Genomic DNA, 22627 nt, shown 5'->3' on the forward strand with positions numbered 1-22627 from the left:
TGACTGAGCCACCAAGGCACCCTGTTGAGTATTTTTATCATTAATGGATGTTGTACTTTGCCAAATGCTTTTTCTGCATCTTGAAACGATCATATGGTTCTTACCCCTTCTCTTCTTGATGTGATTCATCACATTGATTGATTTGTGAATGTTGAACCTCCTTTGTACCCCAGGAATAAATGCCACTTATTTTTGGTGAAATATAAATATATATTTTGGTGAATTTTTTTAAAATATATTGTTGGATTCAGGGGCGCCTGGGTGGCTCAGTCCATTAAGCGGCCGACTTCGGCTCAGGTCACTATCTCATGGTGGGTGAGTTTGAGCCCCACGTCGGGCTCTGTGCTGACAGCTCAGAGCCTGGAGCCTGTTTCAGATTCTGTGTCTCCCTCTCTCTCTGACCCTCCCCCGTTCATGCTCTGTCTCTCTCTGTCTCAAAAATAAATAAACGTTAAAAATTTTTTTTTAAAAAATAAAAAAAAATATAGTTGGATTCAGATTGCTGGTATTTTGTTGAGGATGTTTGCTTTATGTTCATCTGAGATATTGTCCTATAATTCTCTTTTTTTGTGGTGTCTTTATCTGGTTTTGGTATCAGGGTGATGTTGGTCTCATAGAATGAATTGGGAAGTTTTCCTTCTTTCTATTTTTTGGAATAGTTTGTAAAGAATAGGTATTAACTTTTCTTTACATGTTTGGTAGTATTCTTCTGTGAAGCCATTTGGTCCTCAACTTTTGTTTGTTGGGAGATTTTTGTTTGTTTGTTTTGTTTTGTTTTTGTTTTTTTATACTGATTCAATTTCATTGCTGATAATAGATCTGTTCAAATATTCTGTTTCTTCCTGCTTCAGTTTTGGTAGGTTATATGTTTCTAAGAATTTATCCATTCCTTCTGGTTGTCCAATTTGTTGGGATATAACTTTTCATAATATTCTCTTGCAATCCTTTCTGTTTTCATTATTATTTCTCCTCCTTCATTTCTCTTCTTTCATTTCTGATCTTTTGGCAGGAGCGGGGGGGGGGGTCCTCTCTATTTTTTGATGAGTCTGGCTAGGGTTTTATACATTCTGTTGATTTTTTTCAAAGAATCAGCTCCTGGTTTTATTGATTTGTTTTTTGTTTGTTTGTTTGTTTGTTTTTGTTTTTGTGTTTTAGTTTCTATATAATTTATTTCTGCTCTAATTTTATTATTTCCTTCTTTATGCTGGTTTGGGGTTTTGTTTGTTATTCTTTTTCTCTCTCTTTTGGTGCAAAGTAGGCTGTTTATTTGAGGTTTTTCTTGCTTCTTGAGGTAGCCTTGTATTGCTATAAACTTTCCTTTTAGAATTGATTTTTCTGCATCCCAGAGAGGGTTGTGTTTTCATTTTCATCTGTTTCCGTATGCTTTTTGATTTCTTGGTTGACCCATTCATTGTTTAGTAACATGTTATTTAACTTCCATGTATTTGTGGCCTTTCCAGATTTTTTTCTTGTGGTTGACTTCCAATTTCATAGCATTGTAGTCAGAGAAGATGCAGGGTCTGACTTTTATCTTCTTGAATTTCTTGAGGCTTGTTTTGTGGGCTAATGTATGACATATTGGGGAGAATGTCTTATGTGCACTTGAAAAGAATATGTATTCTGCTGTTTTAGTATGAATTGTTCTGAATATATCCATTAAATCCACCTGGTCCTGTGTGTTATTCAGTGTCAAAGCCACTGTTTCCTTGTTGTATTCCTGTTTGGATGATCTGTCCATTGATGTAAGTAAGGTATTAAATTTCTCTACTATTGTATTACTGTCAATTATTTTCAGCTATTATTTCTTCAAATAAATTTTCTGCTCCCGTTTCTCTCTCTCCTTCCAGGATGTGAATGTTTTATACTTGATGCAGTCACTAAGTTCCCTAAGAGTATTCTCAATTTGCATAATTATTTTTACTCCCATTTGTTCAGCGTGATTACTTTCCTGTACTCCATTTTGCAGGCTATGAATTCTTTCTTTTGTTTCATTTAGCCTGCTACTTATTCTATCGGGTATATTTTTAATTTCATTTATTTTGCTCTTCATCTCTGATTGGTTCTTTTTTATCTCCTTATTAAGAGTTTCACTGATATTCTCTACTCTTTTATCAAGTGCGGAGAGTATCTCTATAATTATTACTTTAAATTCTCTATCAGGCATGTTACTTATTTCTGTTTTGGTTAGGTCTTTTGCTGTGGTTTGGTCTTTCGTTTAGGACACATTTCTTTCATTTAGGACACATTCCTTTGTCTCCTCATTTTGTCTAACCCCGTGTTTGGTTCTCTGTGTTAGGTAAGTCAACTATGAATCTTGCTATTGAAGGTAATGGCCTTATGAAGAAGTAGTCCTTTAGTACCTTGCAGTACAGTGTCCCTTGTTCCCCAGGACCTGATGCTTCAGGGAATGTCTGCTACGTGTGCTACCTATGCCCTGCTTCTTTCTTCCTTCAGTACAGTTGTCTGCAGAGGATCTTTTTTTCTGTTGTGGGCAGTGTTTGGTCCATGGCTGGGTGCAGCACATTTTAACATGGTGTGAGCCGGTCTGCTTGAGAAAGAGACCTGCTACCACCAACACTACAGGAACTGAGGTCCCACAAAACATGTGGGTCAGTTGACTAGGTGTTGTTGGAGTTTTCACTGGTCTTCTGGGGGAGGGGGCCCACAGCACTGGGACTGAGGCAAGCATGACTGAGAAGGGCTGATCCACTGAAGCACAGGGGGTTTGGGCTTAGGTAGCAAATGGTGGCACCATTGCTGTTTCCTGCAGGTGGCCCTGTGTTTATGGTGGGGGCTGGGGGAGGAAAATGGCAACGTCTAGCTCCTTTGTTCCTGGAGGCATTTCCTCATGATCCTTGCCTTCCTAGACCATGCTCCAAGATGAATAAATCACTCTCCCTCCTGTCTGTCCCTGGCAGTTTTCAGACTGCTGCTTCCCTGTTGTATCTCTGCTGGCTGTTTGTCCTGCTGTCTAAGACTAGGGACTCAGCTTCCTAATGCCCTCTGGGTTCAACCAAAGCCTAGCTACTGAGTTTTAAAATTCTGGGTTTTACAAGGGATACAGGAGTACTGATGCATAGGGGCACTTGTACCCCAATGTTTATAGCAGCACTCTCAACAATAGCCCAATTATGGAAAGAGCCGAAATGTCCATCAACTGATGAATGGATAAAGAAATTGTGGTTTATATACACAATGGAGTACTACGTGGCAATGAGAAAGAATGAAATATGGCCCTTTGTAGCAACGTGGATGGAACAGGAGAGTGTTATGCTAAGTGAAATAAGCCATACAGAGAAAGACAGATACCATATGTTTTCACTCTTATGTGGATCCTGAGAAACTTAACAGAAACCCATGGGGGAGGTGAAGGAAAAAAAAAAAAGAGAGGTTAGAGTGGGAGAGAGCCAAAGCATAAGAGACTGTTAAAAACTGAGAACAAGCTGAGGGTTGATGGGGGGTGGGAAGGAGGGGAGGGAGGGTGGGTGATGGGTATTGAGGAGGGCACCTTTTGGGATGAGCACTGGATGTTGTATGGAAACCAATTTGACAATAAATTTCATATATTGGAAATAAAAAATATATATATATTTGAAAAAATAATAAAATAAAATAAAATAAAATAAAATAAAATAAAATAAAATAAAATAAAATTCTGGGTTTTAAGTCCTGCTGGTTGTAAGAATTCACAAAATTTGGCCCTCTTGCTTTCAAAACCAGATATGGGATTTGTCTTTCCTGTGTAGGCTCCTCAGTGGTTCATTTTCAAACTATATTTTTCTAAAGTCAGTAATCCATCCTGTAACCATGATAAAAGGTATTGTTTGTGTAAGTTCAAATTTGAAAATAAAATTACAAATCAAAACAACTTTGACCTATGCCAAAAGAATAAGATATTAGTCAAATTTCAGGTAGTTGATGGAAAATGAGTAGAATATTAGAATTATAGATAGGAGAGTAATGATGGTTTGATTTCTTAGTCATTGCTTCACTATGATAGCAATTTTCCTATTCTCAAGTGGGAGTTTTTCATGGTTCTTCTTGTGTAGCCAGTAGATGATACCAAAAATTTATAGTACCTGACACTGACTGAGCATTGCTGTTGTCTAGATGTCTCTATATTAATTTACCACACTTTTAGCTTTTAATGTTTTAAAGATGAGTAATTGGAACTTTATTTATATTTTCAGTTGCAAAGGGTTCTACTTCTCTATGTACACAAGAAGTGAATCTTCAGGAAGATGATTTTGGAAACTGTGGACGAAAGTATTGTAATTTTAAGTGTGTATTTAGAAAATTATAAATTTTCCAATTTTGTTTGTGTGTTTGTACTGCAAAGAGTTGCTTAATGCAAATGAGAGGTGAATGTATTATATACAGATAAATATTTATGTTGCACTTCTTAAGATTGTTTATATTCTGAATAGCTTGGTGCTATGATCTAGTAACATTTTCAATTACCCTCATATTTGAACTATTATTTCCCTAATATTTTTTGTCCTTAAGTGACATATGGATAATTGTTTCTTCCTTATATTGCCAGGGATATCCTTTGTGGAAAGATAGTTTGTCATTGGACACGTTTAGAAGTAATACCATTTAAAAAATTTGATGTTCAATATACTTACATGGAAGGCCATGTGTGTATCTCTGCATATTTAAGAATACCAACAGCACATGTAACAGATGATATTACGTATACAGCGAATGGCACTATGTGTGGTCCAAATATGGTAAATAAAAATTTGACTTGATTATATATACGGTGTGTGGATGTCTGTGTGTGTGTGTGTGTGTGAGTGCACATGTGCACACACATGAGAGAGAGAGACAAAGACCTTAACTTTTTTTTACAATTAATATTACAAATTTTGGTTCCTACATAATGATCTTAAGATTTAAAGTTTAAGATTTCTATTGGTCAAAGGAGCACTTGCTTCACTATCATTTTGTTTATTATGAATTTTGCTATAGATATTAGAACTTATTTTCTCACACTGCAGAATATTAGCCTCTTCATTAGGCCAGGATCTGGTCTGCAAAAATTTATATAAATAACAAAAAAGAATCAAATAATGCACCAAAGAGTAGGTTAAAACAACCTGAATAATAAGAAAAACAAAGAAAGCAAAAAAAGCAAAGCATTTAGTACTGCTATAATTGACAAGAATAATTGATTTGGTTGTAATGAAAGTAAAACAGGTATTTGCTCATTAGCCAACTTCCCTAATTCTTCTTCCAAAAGCATAATACTTATTAAAAATTTGGCCCTTTCACAAGACATAATAATAAAATGGATCTCAAGCTTTGCTTTTATTTTTCTTAAACAGCTTAAGAAACAATAAATGATTTGTGTGTGTCCTTTGTACCATTGAAATATTCGTTAACTAAGGTAAAACATTACTCAAGTATCTCATGTTGAAATTTAGATACTTAACATTGAGATGAAATATTTTAAGAAATGAAAAATTGAGGAAAATGGAAATGAATATTAAATTTATGTCAAAATTAGAAAACTTATTCTTACATAAAAATAATAAAATAATTACAAATGAACACACTGGTGCTGACTACCTTATAAAGTAACATGTCATCCCTTTAAAGATCACTTAAGACAAACTGACAAAATGTTTACTATAAAAGTGAGAGATTAAGTACATAAATTTATCAGCTAATTTAATCATTAATTGATTGGAAAAATCATTCTAGTGGCATAAAGGTGGTATAATACACAAAAATAATTTGGTCTTTTTCCCTGATTTTCTGGTACAAGAGCTCCTAAACCCCTTGAATTTCCCTAGTGATAATGAATGCTTTTTGTTAATCGTAAAGAGCTTCTTCCAATCAAACTGAATTTATGCTAATGAAGTGACAGGATGGGGTCTCTAGATAGCTGTATGATGGAGCTGATAACCAATAAGACCAAGAGATTAGAGGGTTGGAACTTTTAGCCTCATCACAACCTTCGGGAAGGGAAGTGGTGTAACTGGAGACTGAACACTGTAAAAACTTTTGAACAGTGAGATTCGGTGTGCTTCTAGCTTGGTGAAGTAAATAAAGTAAATGAACATCCAGTTATTGTTTTTTCTAATCAGTTAGGAGTTGAAAATAATAATTGATGATGGGAAGCATAACTTATCATCCTAAAACAAGTATAAATTAGCATATACTATCCGGAAAGTGATTTAGAAATGTGTATAATGTCAAAATATATTATTACACATTTTTATTGGTTTTTAAAAATTATTTGTTACTATTTTTAATTGACATATAATTGAAATATAACATTAACTTAGTTTCAGATGTACAACATAGTGGTTCAATATTTATACATATTGTGAAATGACCACCAAAAGAAATCTGGTTAACATCCATTACTGTACATAGTTATGAAATTTTTTTTATTGTGATGAGAACTTTCAAGACTTACTCTATTAGCAAGTTTCAAATATGCAATACAGTGTTATTAATTGCAGTCACCATAGTATTGTAACCTCCATGACTTATTTATTTACAAACTGTAATTTTGACCCTGTTTGTAATTTTTGACCCTGTTCACCCATTTTACCCACTTTCCCAAGCTCTCACCATTGGCAGCCACCAATCCATTCCTTGCATCAAAGAGCTTGGGTTTTGTTGTTTTTGTTGTTTAAATTACACATACACATAAGGTCACACAGTATTTGTCTTTCTCTGTCTGACTTATATCAATCAGCTAATGTTCTCAAGTTCCGTTCAAGTTGTCACAAATGGCAAGATTTAATTCCTTTTTATGGATGAATAATATTCCTTTGTGTATATTTGCTACATTTCCTTTATCCATTCATTCATCAGTGAACATTTAGATTGCTTACATATCTTAGCTAATCTAAATAATGCTGCAGTGAACGTGAAGGTACACATATATTTTTGAGTTACATGTTTTAATTTACTTTGATAAATACTCAGAAGTGGAATTGCTGGATCATGTGATGTTTCTATTTTTAATTTTTGTAACAACATCCATAATATTTTCCATAGTGGCTGCAATGGTTTACATTTCCACCAATAATGCATCAGGGTTCCATTTTCTCTACATCTTTGCAAACATTTTCTATTGCTTTTTGTCATGATAAAAGCCATTCTAAGTTCCTAGGAGAATAAGAGAAAGATTTTAAGGATGGAAAAGTATTTCAGGGAGTAATGCTTGGAATGTTTCCAAATTTGGCAAAAGGTGTAAACACACAGATGCAAAAAATTGAAAGAACATCATGTAGGATGAAGCCAGTGAGATCCACAGTAGGATATAGCATAATCAAACTGACAATTAAAGACCAAGAAAAAGAATCTTAAAAGTAGTGATAGTGAAATTAAATGTACAGGAAAAAATACAATTTTTTGTATTACAAATGATTACAATGATAACAATTGAAATAAAACAGTATAGGAATAAGACATGCAAATACCACAGAAGCTTGCTATGCTGGTTTGTTCCAACCAGCTTGTATGTAAAGCTTTTAAGCTTTACAGATCAATTCACTCATCTCTCCAGCAGTGATTCTTTGCCTGGGAAGTCTGATCATAAGCCTGTGCCCAACTGGCTAATGTCCCCATGGAGGGAAAACAAAGAAAGGAATGAGGGAGGAGGGGGAGGGGAAGGGAAGGGAAGGGAAGGGAAGGGAAGGGAAGGGAAGGGCAGGGCAGGGCAGAAGGAAGACTGATTTTTCCTACTTGGTTCAGTAGAAGCTGGCATGACTTTTTACTCCCACACCATTTTTAACTCAAAAACAAAAACAAAAAAAACCCAAAAAACGAATCGGCAGCCTTCTCCATGTGACAAGGCTTTGTCACATGACAGCCTTCATTTCAGAAACTGGCTTTTAGGCCATGATACTTCCAGTAGTTTATTATTTTTTTTATTTAAAAAATTTTTACATTTATATCTTTATTTTGAGAGAGAGAGAGAGAGAGCATCAGTGGGGTAGCGACAGAGAGAGAGGGAGAGAGAATTCCAAGGAGGCTCCATGCTGACATAGCACAGAGCTTGATGCAGGGCTCACACTCACAAACTGTGAGATCGTGATCTGAGCTGAAATCATGACCTGAGCCAAAATCAAGAGTCAGATGCTTACCCAACTGAGCCATCCAGACACCCTATACTTCCAGTAGTTTAATTGGATAGGAACTCTTCTAGAGGACAGACCGCTTGAAACGTCGAAATTCTATAGTGACCATTAATTCAGTTGCTTTCGGAAACAAAACACCTTTCTAAATAATCTCCCTTGGGATAAAAGTGTTGTGTTGACTGCATTTTGTAATTGAGAGAAAGGAGAGATGAGTAGTGAATATGAGAGCTATCTACTTCTGTAGTTTTGTGGACAGACTTCCATTGAAAATTCTGCATTTTAGCCACCCTTCCCTACCTGCCTTTTTGGCTCTTCTTCCTCTGCTTTTCCTTCTTACTCAGGCTGCATTCGAAGTTGATCATTCGAAGTTGATCAACCAGGCTCTCTCTTTTACCATTGCATTTGATGACGTTGCTTCCTCGCCTCATTTTATCCATTAGTGGACTTCATTTTATTTCAAAATCCCAGGAAGTTCTTAAATCTTTTATCTTCCAATTGCCTCTTTCTGATGATCCTTTATTTGCATTAATTAGGAAGAGGGGAGCTATTTTGAGTGCCATATCTGTGAATTTGAACTGGAATTTTCCTGTGGTTATTTTAAAAATTCATCAAAGTTATGCTGTATTTTCATGTGTAATTCTCTCTTGTTTAGTTGATTTCAGAGTGGTTGGAACGGAAAGATTTCTTTACTTTTCCCTCACTAAAGGTGGGTCCTTTGTAAAAATTATCTTTTTTTTAAAGTTTATTTATTTATTTTGAGAGAGACAGAGACAGCATGAGTGGGAGAGGGGCAGAGAGAGAGAATCCCAGCCAGGCCTCTCCCTGTCAGCAGAGAGCCAAACATGGGGCTCGAACCCATGAAGCTGTGAGATGCATGACCTGAGCTGAAACCAAAAGTCAGATGCTTAACTTATTGAGCCATCCAGGTGCCCCTGTAAAAATTATCTTGATAGATAGCAAGAGAAGGAGGGAGAGAGGGGAACTTTATTTCTTATTTTTTTTATTAACAGGAAGAAAAATATATCTCCTTATTAATCATAATGAAGGTATAAATAAAACACTCATATATTTAATACTGTTATATAGTGGGTAAGAGTATACTGCATGGAGATAGGCATATTCCAGCAATGCAAATTTGCTTAATATTGGATATGATAGAAAGCTTTTTAATTTTTTAATTTATAAGACTTAGAACAGGGGAAATGATTCTAGTTCACGTACGTAGGCCAGGGAAGATGAACATATCTCAACACATTCATTTCAAACTTGAAAAGAAGTATGTTTGGGGCATTTGTCCAAAATTAGATAAGCTAATCAATGAATAAATGAATAAAATTAACTCCTTTTATCTTACTCATACCTGGGACTATACAAAAATATGCTTACATGTAATTCACATTTCTCTTTAGGAAATATGTATTTACTTATGTTGTTTTTATGTGTTTTTTTTTTTTAATTTTTTTTTTTTTTTTTTTAACGTTTATGTATTTTTGAGACAGAGAGAGACAGAGCATGAATGGGGGAGGGACAGAGACAGGGAGACACAGAATCCGAAACAGGCTCCAGGCTTCTGAGCTGCCAGCACAGAGCCCGACGCGGGACTCGAACTCACGGACCGCGAGGTCATGACCTGAGCCGAAGTCAGCCGCTCAACCGACTGAGCCACCTAGGCGCCCCTATGTGTTTTTTTTTCTTTGAAACATGGTATGACTGGTTCTGGGACACCATGTATCTTGTTCAAGGAAGGAATCTTGTATATTAGTTTATATTCAAAACATATCTCAACCACTGCCCAGGCCTAACTACTTTTGTAATGTCTCTTGCTTTTGCTGTCATTACAAAAGAGCCAGCTGCAAATTGACCCTTTTACCTGCAGGAAATTATATTAGAAGCATGAGTCTTAACTTTTCCAGCTTATTTTTCCCCTAAAGACAGTGCAGGGAAATATGACTAGTTATTATTGCCTCAATGACAATGTTTAAGGAGCACTAGAATGAAAATGATTTTGTGCACAGGTAATGCTGGTTTGTTCAAAATTTTTGTTATTCTTGCTGGCTTCATCAGAGCACTTCCAGTTACTGAACAAGCTGATATTCTTACCTTTATGATGATGGTTGGTTAATGGTGATAGGAAATAATGATTTTTAAGACTATTCATCATATAATATATATTCTATCAGATAACCTGAGAAAAGCCAGCAGAAATTTTTACAGACTTCCCTAAAGATATTCAAATTAAATTAAAATTTGGATAAAGCAATATTAACATAGAGCTTACATAAAAATCAGGTCAAATAAACAATAATTAAAATACTTTCTGTGTTTAGTGATCATTTACTATGTACCAGACACTACTTTTGTTCCTTTATGTCTAACAAATTATTTCATCCTTATAACCTACACTTTTATAAAATTTGGGTATAATTGCTGTTCCAAATTCAAAGATGGATAAACAGAGATATGGAGGGATTAAATTACTTGCTCTAGGTCACACTGCTAATTTGAAAGATAAGAGACATTATCATTAAAGTTGGAAAAAATATAAAAATGACAGGAACACTGCTATTTAGCATTGATCAATATGTCGCTCTGTGACGAAAGTAGTTCTTGCACTGAATATTGCATTTGTCAATAACTTGTGCTTGAACTTAGAAGAGTAGATTTATTCTCATCAAATCTAAAATGTGGATAAAAATATTTCCTTTGAGTGTGTATTAGTGTATATTATAAAAATATATAGAAAGTGCAAAGACAGATCCTAGCTTATTAAAAATGGTCAGTACAAGGTGGCTATTTTTATTCTTATAATAATTAATAATTCCTATCAATAAGCTCACAGCTGTACTCCTGGGAAAAACATAGTATCTCATTCTCTAAATTTTATATGTGGTAAAATAATAGCATACCGCTTGGACTCCCAAGTTCTTCTTTTAGAATGAGTAGATCTCATGAAATTCCAAATCATGTTATTTATGTATATATAAACATACATGTATAATAATATATAATATAATATAAATAATATAATATAATATGATAATATAAATATATAGTATATGAAGGATAAATATAAAGTATATTGTGCATTAAATTTTTGTACAAAGTACAATTGCTCGATTCATGGCTTTACATTTAAAATTTTTGTTGTTGGCTGTTTTAACATTTTAGTTTTGTGACCGGGGACGGTGCACTCCTAAGGAATCATACCCAAAGAGAGTAAATTGTGACTCAGTTACAAATTGCAGTGGACATGGGGTATGTAATGTTTATTTCATTTCTACATATAGTAATTTTAGTTCACATCAATAATATTTTCCAAGATAATATGGTTCAGAATTATTTGACATAGAAATTATGTTGAAAACTTTCAGTTAAATAAGGAAATTGGATTCCATTATTTATACGTATGTACATGATTTATGTGCTATTGTTTTAGGCCTCATGAGCTTTGAACTTTGTACAGAAATGCAATATGAAGTGTAATCTATTATAATTTATATCAAGATTATGATACTTAGGAAATGAATTTATTAAGGATTATTCATACATATTTATACATACATGTAAATATGCTTATGGTTGAGTGTGTGTGTACTGATATATATTTAGACACACAATATATTTATATCAAAATATTATGATCTAATATTTTTGTGAGAGCAGAGTTTCTTGTCTATTCAGATCTCTTTCATCCTTTAGTGACTTCAATTTATTTCCCTGTATGTCCTCCATACTATATTTGAAAAGTCCTTCACTGATGGACTTTTGGATGTTAAATTTTAACTTAACTATTATAAGTAGTGGGACAATGGACATCGGGTACAGTAACATTTGCACATTCATCTGACTTCTTGTTAAATTTTTAATGAAATATTATTGGCCACATTGATGTACTATTTAAATTTTTATAAATATTATATTGTGTTTAACGCATATTATACCAATTTTTGCTCTCTCCTATCAGGTATAAAAATATGCATTTCCTCAAATTCTGGCCAGACTAGCATCTCAGTTTTTGTAAATCACTTTTAACATGCTAAATCCATTGTTAATTTGTATTTACCTAATGATATGGTTTTTAAGCATGTATGCATAGACGTATTTTCCATTTGCATTTTAATTTGTTCATCCACTGTGAAATTATCTACTAGGGAATAGAAATTTTGTAGTTTGTTTTTTTGAACACAAATTTGGCTTTAATTTTGTGACTAGTGTCTCCTGCCATATTGATGCTTCACATTTTATATAATAATCCAGGAATAAAGTGACCTGCCTGCGTGTCTTATATCAAAAATTTCTCCCAAATTACTTACATGTCCTATTATTAACAGTTTCTTTTCTAGTTCTATCCTTTCTTATTTAATTTTAATTTAATTTCTTATTAATTTTTTTCTATGAACCTACTGCTTCTGACCCTTCTTTCAATTACATGTATAGGTATTTTCTAACCTTCCTATTTCTAGCAAAATACATTTAGGTATCTGTGTCTCATTAAGGAAGCTTCTCCTTTTGTTTTTTTCCCCAATTTTTGGAAAAGTTTGTTTTTATAACCACTATTTTTAAACCTAGCACAATTCAAAATAAATATTAACTTCTATTTTATAATTTTTTAATTGAAATATATTGACAAACAGTGTTACATTAGTTTCAGGTGTAGAATATAGTGATTCAACAACTCTGTATTATGATATGCTCACCACAAATGTAGCTATCATTTGCTATTACAGTATCATTGAATATATTCCCTCTGCTGTACCTATTAGCCCCATGATTTGTTCATTCTATAACTGGAAGCCTATATCTCCCACTCCTCTTTACACATGTTGCCCATTACCCCCACCTGTTCCCCTTTATGGCAACCACCAGTTCTCTGTATTTACAGATTTAATCCTGCTTTTTTGTTTATTCATTTATTTTTTTTAGATTCCACATAGGAATGAAATCATATGGTATTTGTCTTTCTTAGTCTGACTTATTTCAGTTAGCACAATATCTTCTAGATCCATCCAACTTGTCACAAATGGGAAGATCTCTTCTTTTTTATGGCTGTGTAACACTCCATTGTTTAGATATACTGCATATTTATCCATTCATCTACTGATAGCCATTTAGGTTGCTTCCATGTCTTTGCTAGTGTAAATAATGCTGCAATAAACAAAAGAGTGCAATATACTAATTAGTGATTTTGTTTTCATTGGGTGAATACTCAGTAGTAGAATTACTGGATTGTATGATAGTTCTATTTTTAATTTTGGGGGAAACTCGATACTGTTTTTGACAGTGGCTGCACTAATTTACATTCTCACCAACAGTGCACAATGGTTCCCTTTTCTCCACATTCTCACCAACACTTGTTTTTTTTCTTTTTTTATTTATTTATTTATTTATTTATTTACTTACTTATTATTTATTATTGTTTTGATACTAGCCATTCTGACTGTTGTGAGGTTATATCTCATTGTGGTTTTGATTTACATTTCACTGATGATTAGTATAATTTTTTGATTCATAATTTTGTGCCTTTTTGGAATAAGGCATTTCAGTTTTATCATGAAGGTTCTTTTATTTGAAAACATATGAGACAAAAGAAAATCTTAATGACATTTAAAAAGTTAATGCATGGGAATTTGTTATATTTTATTTTAAAAATATTTGCCACATTAAAATAAATATACAAATTACAATACTTTAATAATTTACATTGACTAACAGAACAATGCATTTAATTTTTATGTTGTACATAAAATGTTCTTATTTTTTATTTGGTTTTGGTTTCAGGTTTGCAATAATTTGCTTCATTGTCACTGTGATGTTGGATATACTCCTCCATATTGTAAACCATCGCCATTATCACCAGGAGGAAGTATTGATAATGGGTTTTGGAGTAAGGCAAGTTAGTATCCAGATGAGTGTGTTTCAAAGAGCTTTCTCCCCTTTCAGAAATGGTCTGCATCTTCACTGACTGTGTGGTTATAGAGCACCTGACATAGATAGTGCAATGAGGAACCTAAATTTCCATTTTATTTTACTTTATTTAATTTAAATTTAAGTATCCATAGCATATGGATAGTAGATGGTACAAAACATTTAAAAAATATTTGGTGAACATTTATGAACATATATAAGCATATTTGTTCTTTCTAAACTTCAAAATGTAAAAATCTTTGCAGTATAATTTCATTAATGTCTTTCCATCATTTGTACTTTTATACTTTATTTATATATGTCATAAATCTGATAATAGATTATTGTTATATTGCCTTGAATAGATAATGAAATTTTAAAGATTTTTAATATAAATATTTACATTTACCCATCCATTTGCAGTTATCAAGGGCTTTTCAACTCTTCCATGTGGGTCATTTTTTTCTCTCTGAAAAAACTTCCTTTTATATTTCTTTTTGTTTGTACCTTGTGGTGGCCAATTGTCTCAGCTTTTGTCTTTAAAAGTTTTATAAAAATGTCTTAATTTCCAAAGACTATTTTCACTGGAATTAAATAATTCTACACTGAGAAGTTTTTCTTTCAGCAGTTCAAAGATGTAATCTTTGATTCTAGCTTATATCTTCTGATGAGAATACAGTGTCATTTTTTTTTTTTTTTTTTAGAGAGAGAGAATGTATTTGGAGGACAGGGGCAGAAGGAGAGAGAGAAAGAGAGAGAGAATCTTAAGCAGGCTCCACGCTGAGTGTGGAGCCCACTGTGGGGCTTGGTCCCATAACCCTGGAATCATGATCTGAGCTGAAATCAAGAGTCATATGCTCAACCAAATGAGCCACCTAGGAGCCCCTACAGTGCCATTCTTATTATTCTTCTGATTAATGTTTCTTTTATATTTTTTATACTTCTTTTATATGTTTTTATGTTATACATTTTTATTTTACATGTTTATATGATTTTCCAGTTTCACTACAATTTATCAAGACATGTTTCTTTTTGAATTTATCCTGTTTAGGTTGGCTGTGATTCTTGAATCCATAGGTTAATATGGCTTTGGAAATTTTGAAAAAAATCTTAAACCCTTGTCTCTTTTTAAATATTTTTTATTAAACATCTTTGGGTTTTAAAAAATGATACACAGTGACATTCGCTCTGTGGGATATAATTCATTGAGTATTGAAAAAAGCGCAGACTTTTGTTCCCAACACCGCAGTCACAATGCACAATAGATTTTTCACCTCAATAGTTCCCACTGGCTGCTCTTTTGTGTTCATGCCCCACTGCCGATTCCTGGAAACAAATTACCTGTTCTTGTCCCTATAGATTTCCCTTGTTCAGAATGTCATTTGCAGTACATATGCATTTCAGATCCATTCCTGTTGTCATAGGTCATATTCCTGTTTAAGAGTTCATTCATTTGTTTGTTTGTTTGTTTTGTTTTGTTTGTTTGTTAAGTAGGCTCCAGGCCCAATGTGGGGCATGAACTGATAACCCTGAGATCAAAAGTTGTGTGCTATACCAACTGATCCAGCCAAGCGCTCCCTAATAGCTCATTCTTTTATTGTTAAGTAGGCTTCTATATTGAAATGATGCATTCTTATTTGCTTATCCAGTCAGCCATTGAAAGGTATTTGGGTTATTTCTAGATTTGGGCAATTTTAAATAAACCTGCTATAAACATGTGCACATAGACTTTTGTGTATACGTAAATTTTCACCGTTTGGCTGGTAAACACCAAGGACTAAGATTTCTGGGTCATTTATTAAGTGTTTACTTTTTATCAAGTGTATTTTTAATTTTACAAGAAATAGCTTTGGGGTGCCTGGGTGGCTTGGTTGGTTAAGTGTCCAATTTGATTTCAGCTCAGGTCATGATCTCACAACTTGTGAGTTCAGGCCTAGCATCAGGCTACATGCTGAAAGTGTGGAGCCTGTTTGGCTGGGATTCTCTCTCTCTTTCTCTCTCTGTCCCTCCTCCACACCCACACATTCTCTCTCAAAATAAACTTTAAAAAAAAAAGGAAAAAAATAGCGAAACTATTTTCTAACGTGAATGTACCAGTTTTCCTTCCTTGCATTTATCAATGAGAGTTCCAGTTTCTCTGCATGGATGTTGAACATTTCACAAGCACTCAATGTTGTCATTTTTGTTTGGTTTGCTTTGATTTTGTTTTGCCAGTTGTAGATGTCCAATGATATCCCTCTGTGATTTTTATTTAACTTTTTATGTTGAAATAATTATAGATTCACAAAGAGCTGCAAAAAAGTGCAGATGGAAGTCCTATGTACCCTTTACTCAGACTCTGTCAGTTTTAACATATTTTAATACTATAGTACAGTAGCAAAACAAGGAAATAGACATTATTAAAATCACAGACCTTATTCAGATTTCACTAGTATACATCTATATAGTGTGTGAGTGTGTGTGTGTGTGTGTGTGTGTGTGTGTGTGTATGAGTGCATATGTGGGTGTTGGTATTCAGTTTCATGCAGTTTTACCATATGTTCAAGTTTGTGTAACCACCACCACAATCAAAATACAGAAGTGTATCATCACTATATGGCTCCTAATGTTACCCCTTTATATAGCTACACTGATCCCCTTTTCTGCCATTGCTAACTCCTGATAATAGCTAAACTGCCATCTCTCTTATGTTATTTCACGAATGTTATACATATGGAATCATACAGTTTATATCTCTTGGAGATTGGCTTCTTTCTCTTCCGTAATTTCCATGAACTGCATCCAAATTGTTGCAAGTATGAATACTTCATGCCTTTTTATTGATGACTAGTGTTCTTTTGTACAGATGTATCAAACTACTGATGGATATTTGCCAATTTTTAGCTACTATGAATAGATCTCCAATGCACACGTGTGGAAAATTCTGAATGAAAGTAAAATTTGAATTCCCTGGGAAACATCCTCAAAAGTGAAATTGCTGGGTCAATAATAATCCATTTATAGATTTAAAAGCAACTGCCAAACTATTTTTCAGAGTGACTGTAACATTTGACATTCTTACCAACAGTATATGAATGACCCATTGTTTTGGCATCCTCACTAATATTTGGTGATATCACTGGTTTTTTGTTTTGTTTTTTTTTTTTTTGCTTTTTGGTTTTTGGTTTTTGGGTTTTTTTAGTCATTCTATTAGGTATGTATTAATTGTAGTTTTAATTTGAACTTCCCTAATGGGTAATGATGTTGAATGTCTTTAATGTGTTTATTTGGCGTCTGTATGTTCTCTTCAGTGAAAATTTGTTCATGTCTTTGCCCATTTTCTAATTAGATTGTGTTTTTTTAAATGTTGAATTTTTAGAGGTTTTTTTGGTGTTTTTTTTTTTTTTTTTGGTTTTCTGGTTTCATAGATAGATAGATAATTTGAATACATTTTTTCCATGTCTGTAATTTGTTTACCCTCAGACCCCAAATATTAATTCTTTTTCTGATAAAGTCTACTTCTTTTCCTTAATGGATCATGCTTTTGGTGCCCAGTGTATGAACTCTTTATCAACCTTAAGTCCCGAAGATTTTCTGCCATGACATTTCTAAAAGATGCAGTTTTGTGTTTTACATTTAAGTCCATTATCCATTTTGAGTTACATTTTGTAAAGGGTGGGAGGTTAACTTTTTGATTAACACATCTCCAATTGCTGCACCATAATTCTTTGAAAAAGCATTCACTTGTCTTTTGAATTGTTTTTGTTCCTTCATCAATAATTAATTGGAAATTTTTGTTAGTGTATTTCTCACTTCTCTATTTTGTTCATTTATCTATGTGTCATTTTCTTCATTGTTATACTGTTCTGATTATTGTAACTGTGTGGCAATCTTTGACATTGGGAAGAATGATTTTTCCCACTTTATTCTTCTTTTCCAAAATTGTTTTGACTATTCTAGGGTCTCCTTTCTATGTACATTTCAAGATAAGCTTATCTATGTTTAAAAACTTTTTGCTGTGATCTTAATTCAAATTATGTTAAACCTATGGAACAATTTAGGAAGGTTTCATATCTTTACTATATATTATTGACCCTTCCAATCTACAGTATGTCACTTCATTTATTTAGATTTTGTAGGATTTTCTTCATCAGAATTTTGTACTTTTTACCAGATACTGTACATGTTTTACAATTTCATATTTTGTTTTTTCCTTTTTAGAGCAATTATAAATAGTGTACGATAATTGAACTTTTTTTACATTTATAAACATCAATTAAAATTCTTAACTTTAATGTTTATTTATCCTACACCATCTAACTCCTTCCAATCAACCTTGTATACATATTTGTCCACTTGTGAACCATATCGTATAAGTGTTCATGTCCGAATGTTGTAAAAAAAATGGATATTCTAGATCTTCTTTACAACACAGAATGTTTCAGATATTTGTAATGAAATATTGCATGTCAGAGTATGAGTAACTGGATGAAAATATTATATTTCTTTTTTGCTATTAGAAATATTCTGTTTCTCATTGATTCTTGAGCTGGAGAAAAATGATATCATTATCTGAAGACTATATGAGCTATACCATGAAATTTCATTTGTGTGATCAATTTAAATATCATCATTACAGCCCAGAGGTCTTCTCTGTTTTTTTTTTTTTTATTTTTTGCATTTTTCTGATTAAAAATTGTAAAACATCTTCCTCCATCAATATTCTTTTCTTTATCATTATGGGCAGTAAAGAACATTTCTGAATTCTCAGTCATGTTCAGTAGAAGCTAAAATAAAAAGATACATTTGGCTCCAGGGCTCTTTTGTACCTTTTTGAAAGTTGATAAATTAATTTGGGCAACAGTATAAGAAAACTGAAATTTTTCAATGAAATAAAATAGGAAGCCAAGAAATAGACCATTTATAGACCATACATATGGTCTAATGACTTTCAACAAAGTGGCCATGACCTTTTAATGAGAAAAAGAATAAATTTTCAAGAACTGGTATTGGGATAATAGGATATCCACATGCAAAAGAATGAGATTGGACCTTTACATTGTATATAAAACTTAACTCCAAATGGATCAAAGATTTAAATGTGAAAGCTAAAACTATAAAATTCTTATAAGAAAGCATGGAAGAAGTCTTTTTTTAAAATAGTTTATTTTAAGAGAGAGAGAGAGAGAGAGCGAGCATGCAAGCAGGGGTGGGTCAGAGAAGGAGGAGAGAGAATCCCAAGTAGGCTCCACACTGTCAGTATGGAGTCTAATGCGAGGCTTGATGCAGGGCTTGAACTCACAAACTGTAAGATCATGACCTAAGCCAAAACCAAGAGTCGGAAACTCAACCAACTGTGCCACCCAGGTGCCCGTGGGAGGTCTTTAAAACACTGGATTTGGCAATGATTTCTTGGATATGACACCAAAGCACAGAAAACAGAAGAAAAAATAGACAAATTGGAATTCATCATAATGAAAAACTGTTACTTATAAAAAGATACCATCAACAAAAATGTAACCCATGAAATGTATCTGATGAAGTATTAATATCCAAAATATTTAAAGAACTCTTAAAACTCAGCAACAAAGAAACTAATTAAAAAATGGGCAAAGGACTTGAATAGACATTTCTCCAAAGAAGATACACAAATGACTGATAAGCAAATGAAAAGATGTTCAACATCACTAATTGCTAGGGAATTGCAAGTCAGAACCACAAGATTCCAATTCATACTTATTAGGATGGCTGTTACAAAAAAAATTCAGAAATATCAAGTGTTGGTGATGATGTGGAGAAATTGGCATCCCTGTTCATTGCTCGTGGGAATGTAACATGATTCAGGCTCTGTGGAAAATAGTATGGTGATTCCTCATAAAATTAAACCTAAAATTACCACATCCTGCAATTCCATATCTAAGTATATACTCAAAAGTATTGAAAGCATGTATTTGAACAGGTATTTGTATACCCATGCTTATAACAGCATTATTTACAATAGCTAAATGGTAGAAATATTTAAATGTCTATCAACAGATAAATGGAGAAACAAAATGTGTCATATACATACAAATGGACTATTATTCAGCTTTAAAAAGGAATGAAATTTGGACACCTGCTACAACGTGGATGGAATACGAAGACCTTATCCTAATTAAAACAAGCCAGTCACACTAGAACAAATATTGGATGATTCTGCTTTTATGAGGCACCTAGAATAGTCAAATTCATAGAAAAAAAAAAAAGAGAGAAGTGTACTTGTCAGGGATTGGGGGAGTGAAAATGATAAATTAATATTTAAGGGTTCAATTTGTAGGGATGAAAAAGTTCTGGTGTTTGATGGTGGCAATGATGCACTTAAAAATGTTTAAAATTGTAAACTTTATTGTGTATTTTTCCATGATAAAAATTAAATTAGGAAAAATTCCCTTTATATTACCAAAAATAATACAATATTTAGAAATAATGTTATGAAGTATAAGATATGCACTGAAAGCTAAACATGCATTATTGATGGAAAGATCTGCATAAAATGTAAAGACATGCCAGGTTCATGTATTAGAAGTCTCAGTATTGTTGATACAGAAATACCCCTTAAATTGATCTACAAATTCAACACAATTCTTAACAAACCCAAGCACTATTTTTTTAAATTATTTTTGCAGAAGTTGATAAGCTGATCCTAAAAGTCATTCAGAAATTTAAGGGACATGGAATGGTAAAAGAAGTCTTGAAGAAAACTTGAAGCTGAAAACATACTTTCTAATTCCAAAAGATAATCCAAAGCTAAAGTAATCAAGATGGTGTAGTAATAACCTAAAGATAAGGATAGACATTAGTTCAATGGAATAGAATAGAGAGTCCAGAAATAAAACTTCATACTTATAGTCATTCATCTTTGACCAGGATGCCAAGCCAATTCATTGGGGAAAAAATGTCTTTTCAGCAAATGGGAGAAGTAGATAACCACATGTAAAAGAAAGAAGTTACATTGCTACATCACAATATTCATAAAAATTAATGGAAAATAGATCATAGATCTAAATGTAAGATTTAAACGTATAAAACACAACACACATAACTAAGGTCACTTTGTGACCTTGGCGTAGGCTGTGTTTTTAGAGGGCATCAAAGCACAAGTGAAGAAAGAACAATAGATTGATTGAACTTCATCAAAATTAAGAACTTTTGTAGAGCAAATGATACAAACAAGAAAGTGAAAAAGAATCTACCAAATGAGAGAAAATATGTGTAAATCTTATATCTCATGTGGGATTTGTATCCAGAATATGTAAACAATACAAGTTCATAATAAAAAAGACTACTCAATAAAAAATAGGAAGAGATTTAAATATACACATTTCCATAAAAAAATTCAAATGGCCAATAAGACTATGAAAAAGATGCTCAACATTTTAGGAAAATGTAAATCAAAACCAATGAGATACTGTTTAACATTCTTTAGGATGATTATAATAAAAAATACAGGCAGGGCGCCTGGGTGGCTCAGTCATTTAAACATCTGAATCTATTTCAGCTCAGGTCAGGATCTCACAGTTTGTGAGATTGAGCCCCACATCGGGTTCTGTTGGGATTCTTTCTCTCTGCCCCTTCCCTGCTCACTCTCTATCTCTCTGTCTCTCTGTCTCTCTCTTTCAAAATAAAATAAACATTTTTTTTAAAATATAGGCAACATGAGGACGTGGATAAATTGGGATCTCCTTGGTACTCTTTTTTCAGCACTGCTCTGACTCTGGTTTCTCCTTTCTACCCTCAACCCAGTGAGAGCTGCCATCTAATTAGCTTTAGGTTGTTTCAGACTGTGTATATGTTTATATATCCTTCCCCTTCTCTCCAGTGCTGCACCCTACAGATTCTAGCCATTACGAGTGTTGTGAATTCTTTCCTCTGCCTCCTTAACTCAGTGGTAATTCTGTACTTTCTAGGACTTCAATTCTCTGTGCTGAGATCAGTAAATTGTCCATGGGTAAACTGGATTCTTATAAAATATATCATGCTTTCTTTCTTTCAGATATTATAGATTTGCATTTTTTGTTGATTTCCAGAAACCATTTCCTTCATGTATTTTGTCCTGTTTCATATTTCTATTTCTATTTCTAATTGCTGTTTCTATTTATTGTATTATAAAAAGGCTAGTTAAGCACTATTTAGTGAAAAGTGTTCATCATGGCCAAACTGGAAGCCCTTTCTTCCTTAGAGTAATGGATATTGCCCAATTAATCTAATAATGATTAGGTCCAATTTCTTTAATCAGCCTTTGGAGTAACTAAGGACATGAGAAGGAAGCCCCACTTCCAATATGATAATTTTTAGTTAAGGTGAACTGATGGAGAGTTGACATTTTCTGATGGATGAGGGAGGAAAGGAGAGCTTTAAAAGGAGAGCCTAAACCCACTATATAGAGCTTAATTTTAATATTTTGTATATATTTGTCAATTTATTTCCTATAATCCATGTAACATACTGAATTACTTTCATTTAGGTAGATCACTTCTTATCAACATATAACTGGATTCTGTCCATGTTTTGAAGTTACTGAATTTTTGTCTTTTTTTGAAAGACACTAAATTCATTTGCATTTAGTGCCATCATAGTCGTTTTAAGGGTAATTCTGATTG

At 33.2% G+C, this 22627-nt stretch overlaps 1 protein-coding gene across 3 annotated transcripts in view; it reads left to right on the forward strand.

The window, feature by feature from the left end:
* Positions 1-22627, forward strand: part of LOC122217595 (A disintegrin and metallopeptidase domain 3-like) — a 112275-nt gene that overhangs the window by 83048 nt on the left and 6600 nt on the right. For 2 of the 3 annotated variants that reach the window (XM_042934767.1, XM_042934766.1), the window contains exons 15-18: positions 4191-4281; positions 4544-4733; positions 11274-11360; positions 13884-13998. In XM_042934767.1, coding sequence (XP_042790701.1) covers positions 4191-4281; positions 4544-4733; positions 11274-11360; positions 13884-13998 — 483 coding nt within the window. Of the gene's footprint in view, positions 1-4190; positions 4282-4543; positions 4734-11273; positions 11361-13883; positions 14051-22627 lie in introns of all 3 variants that reach the window. The other variant, XM_042934769.1, reaches the window with a different exon arrangement.

The sequence above is a fragment of the Panthera leo genome, chromosome B1 (assembly GCF_018350215.1).
Source record: "Panthera leo isolate Ple1 chromosome B1, P.leo_Ple1_pat1.1, whole genome shotgun sequence".
NCBI lineage: Eukaryota > Metazoa > Chordata > Mammalia > Carnivora > Felidae > Panthera > Panthera leo.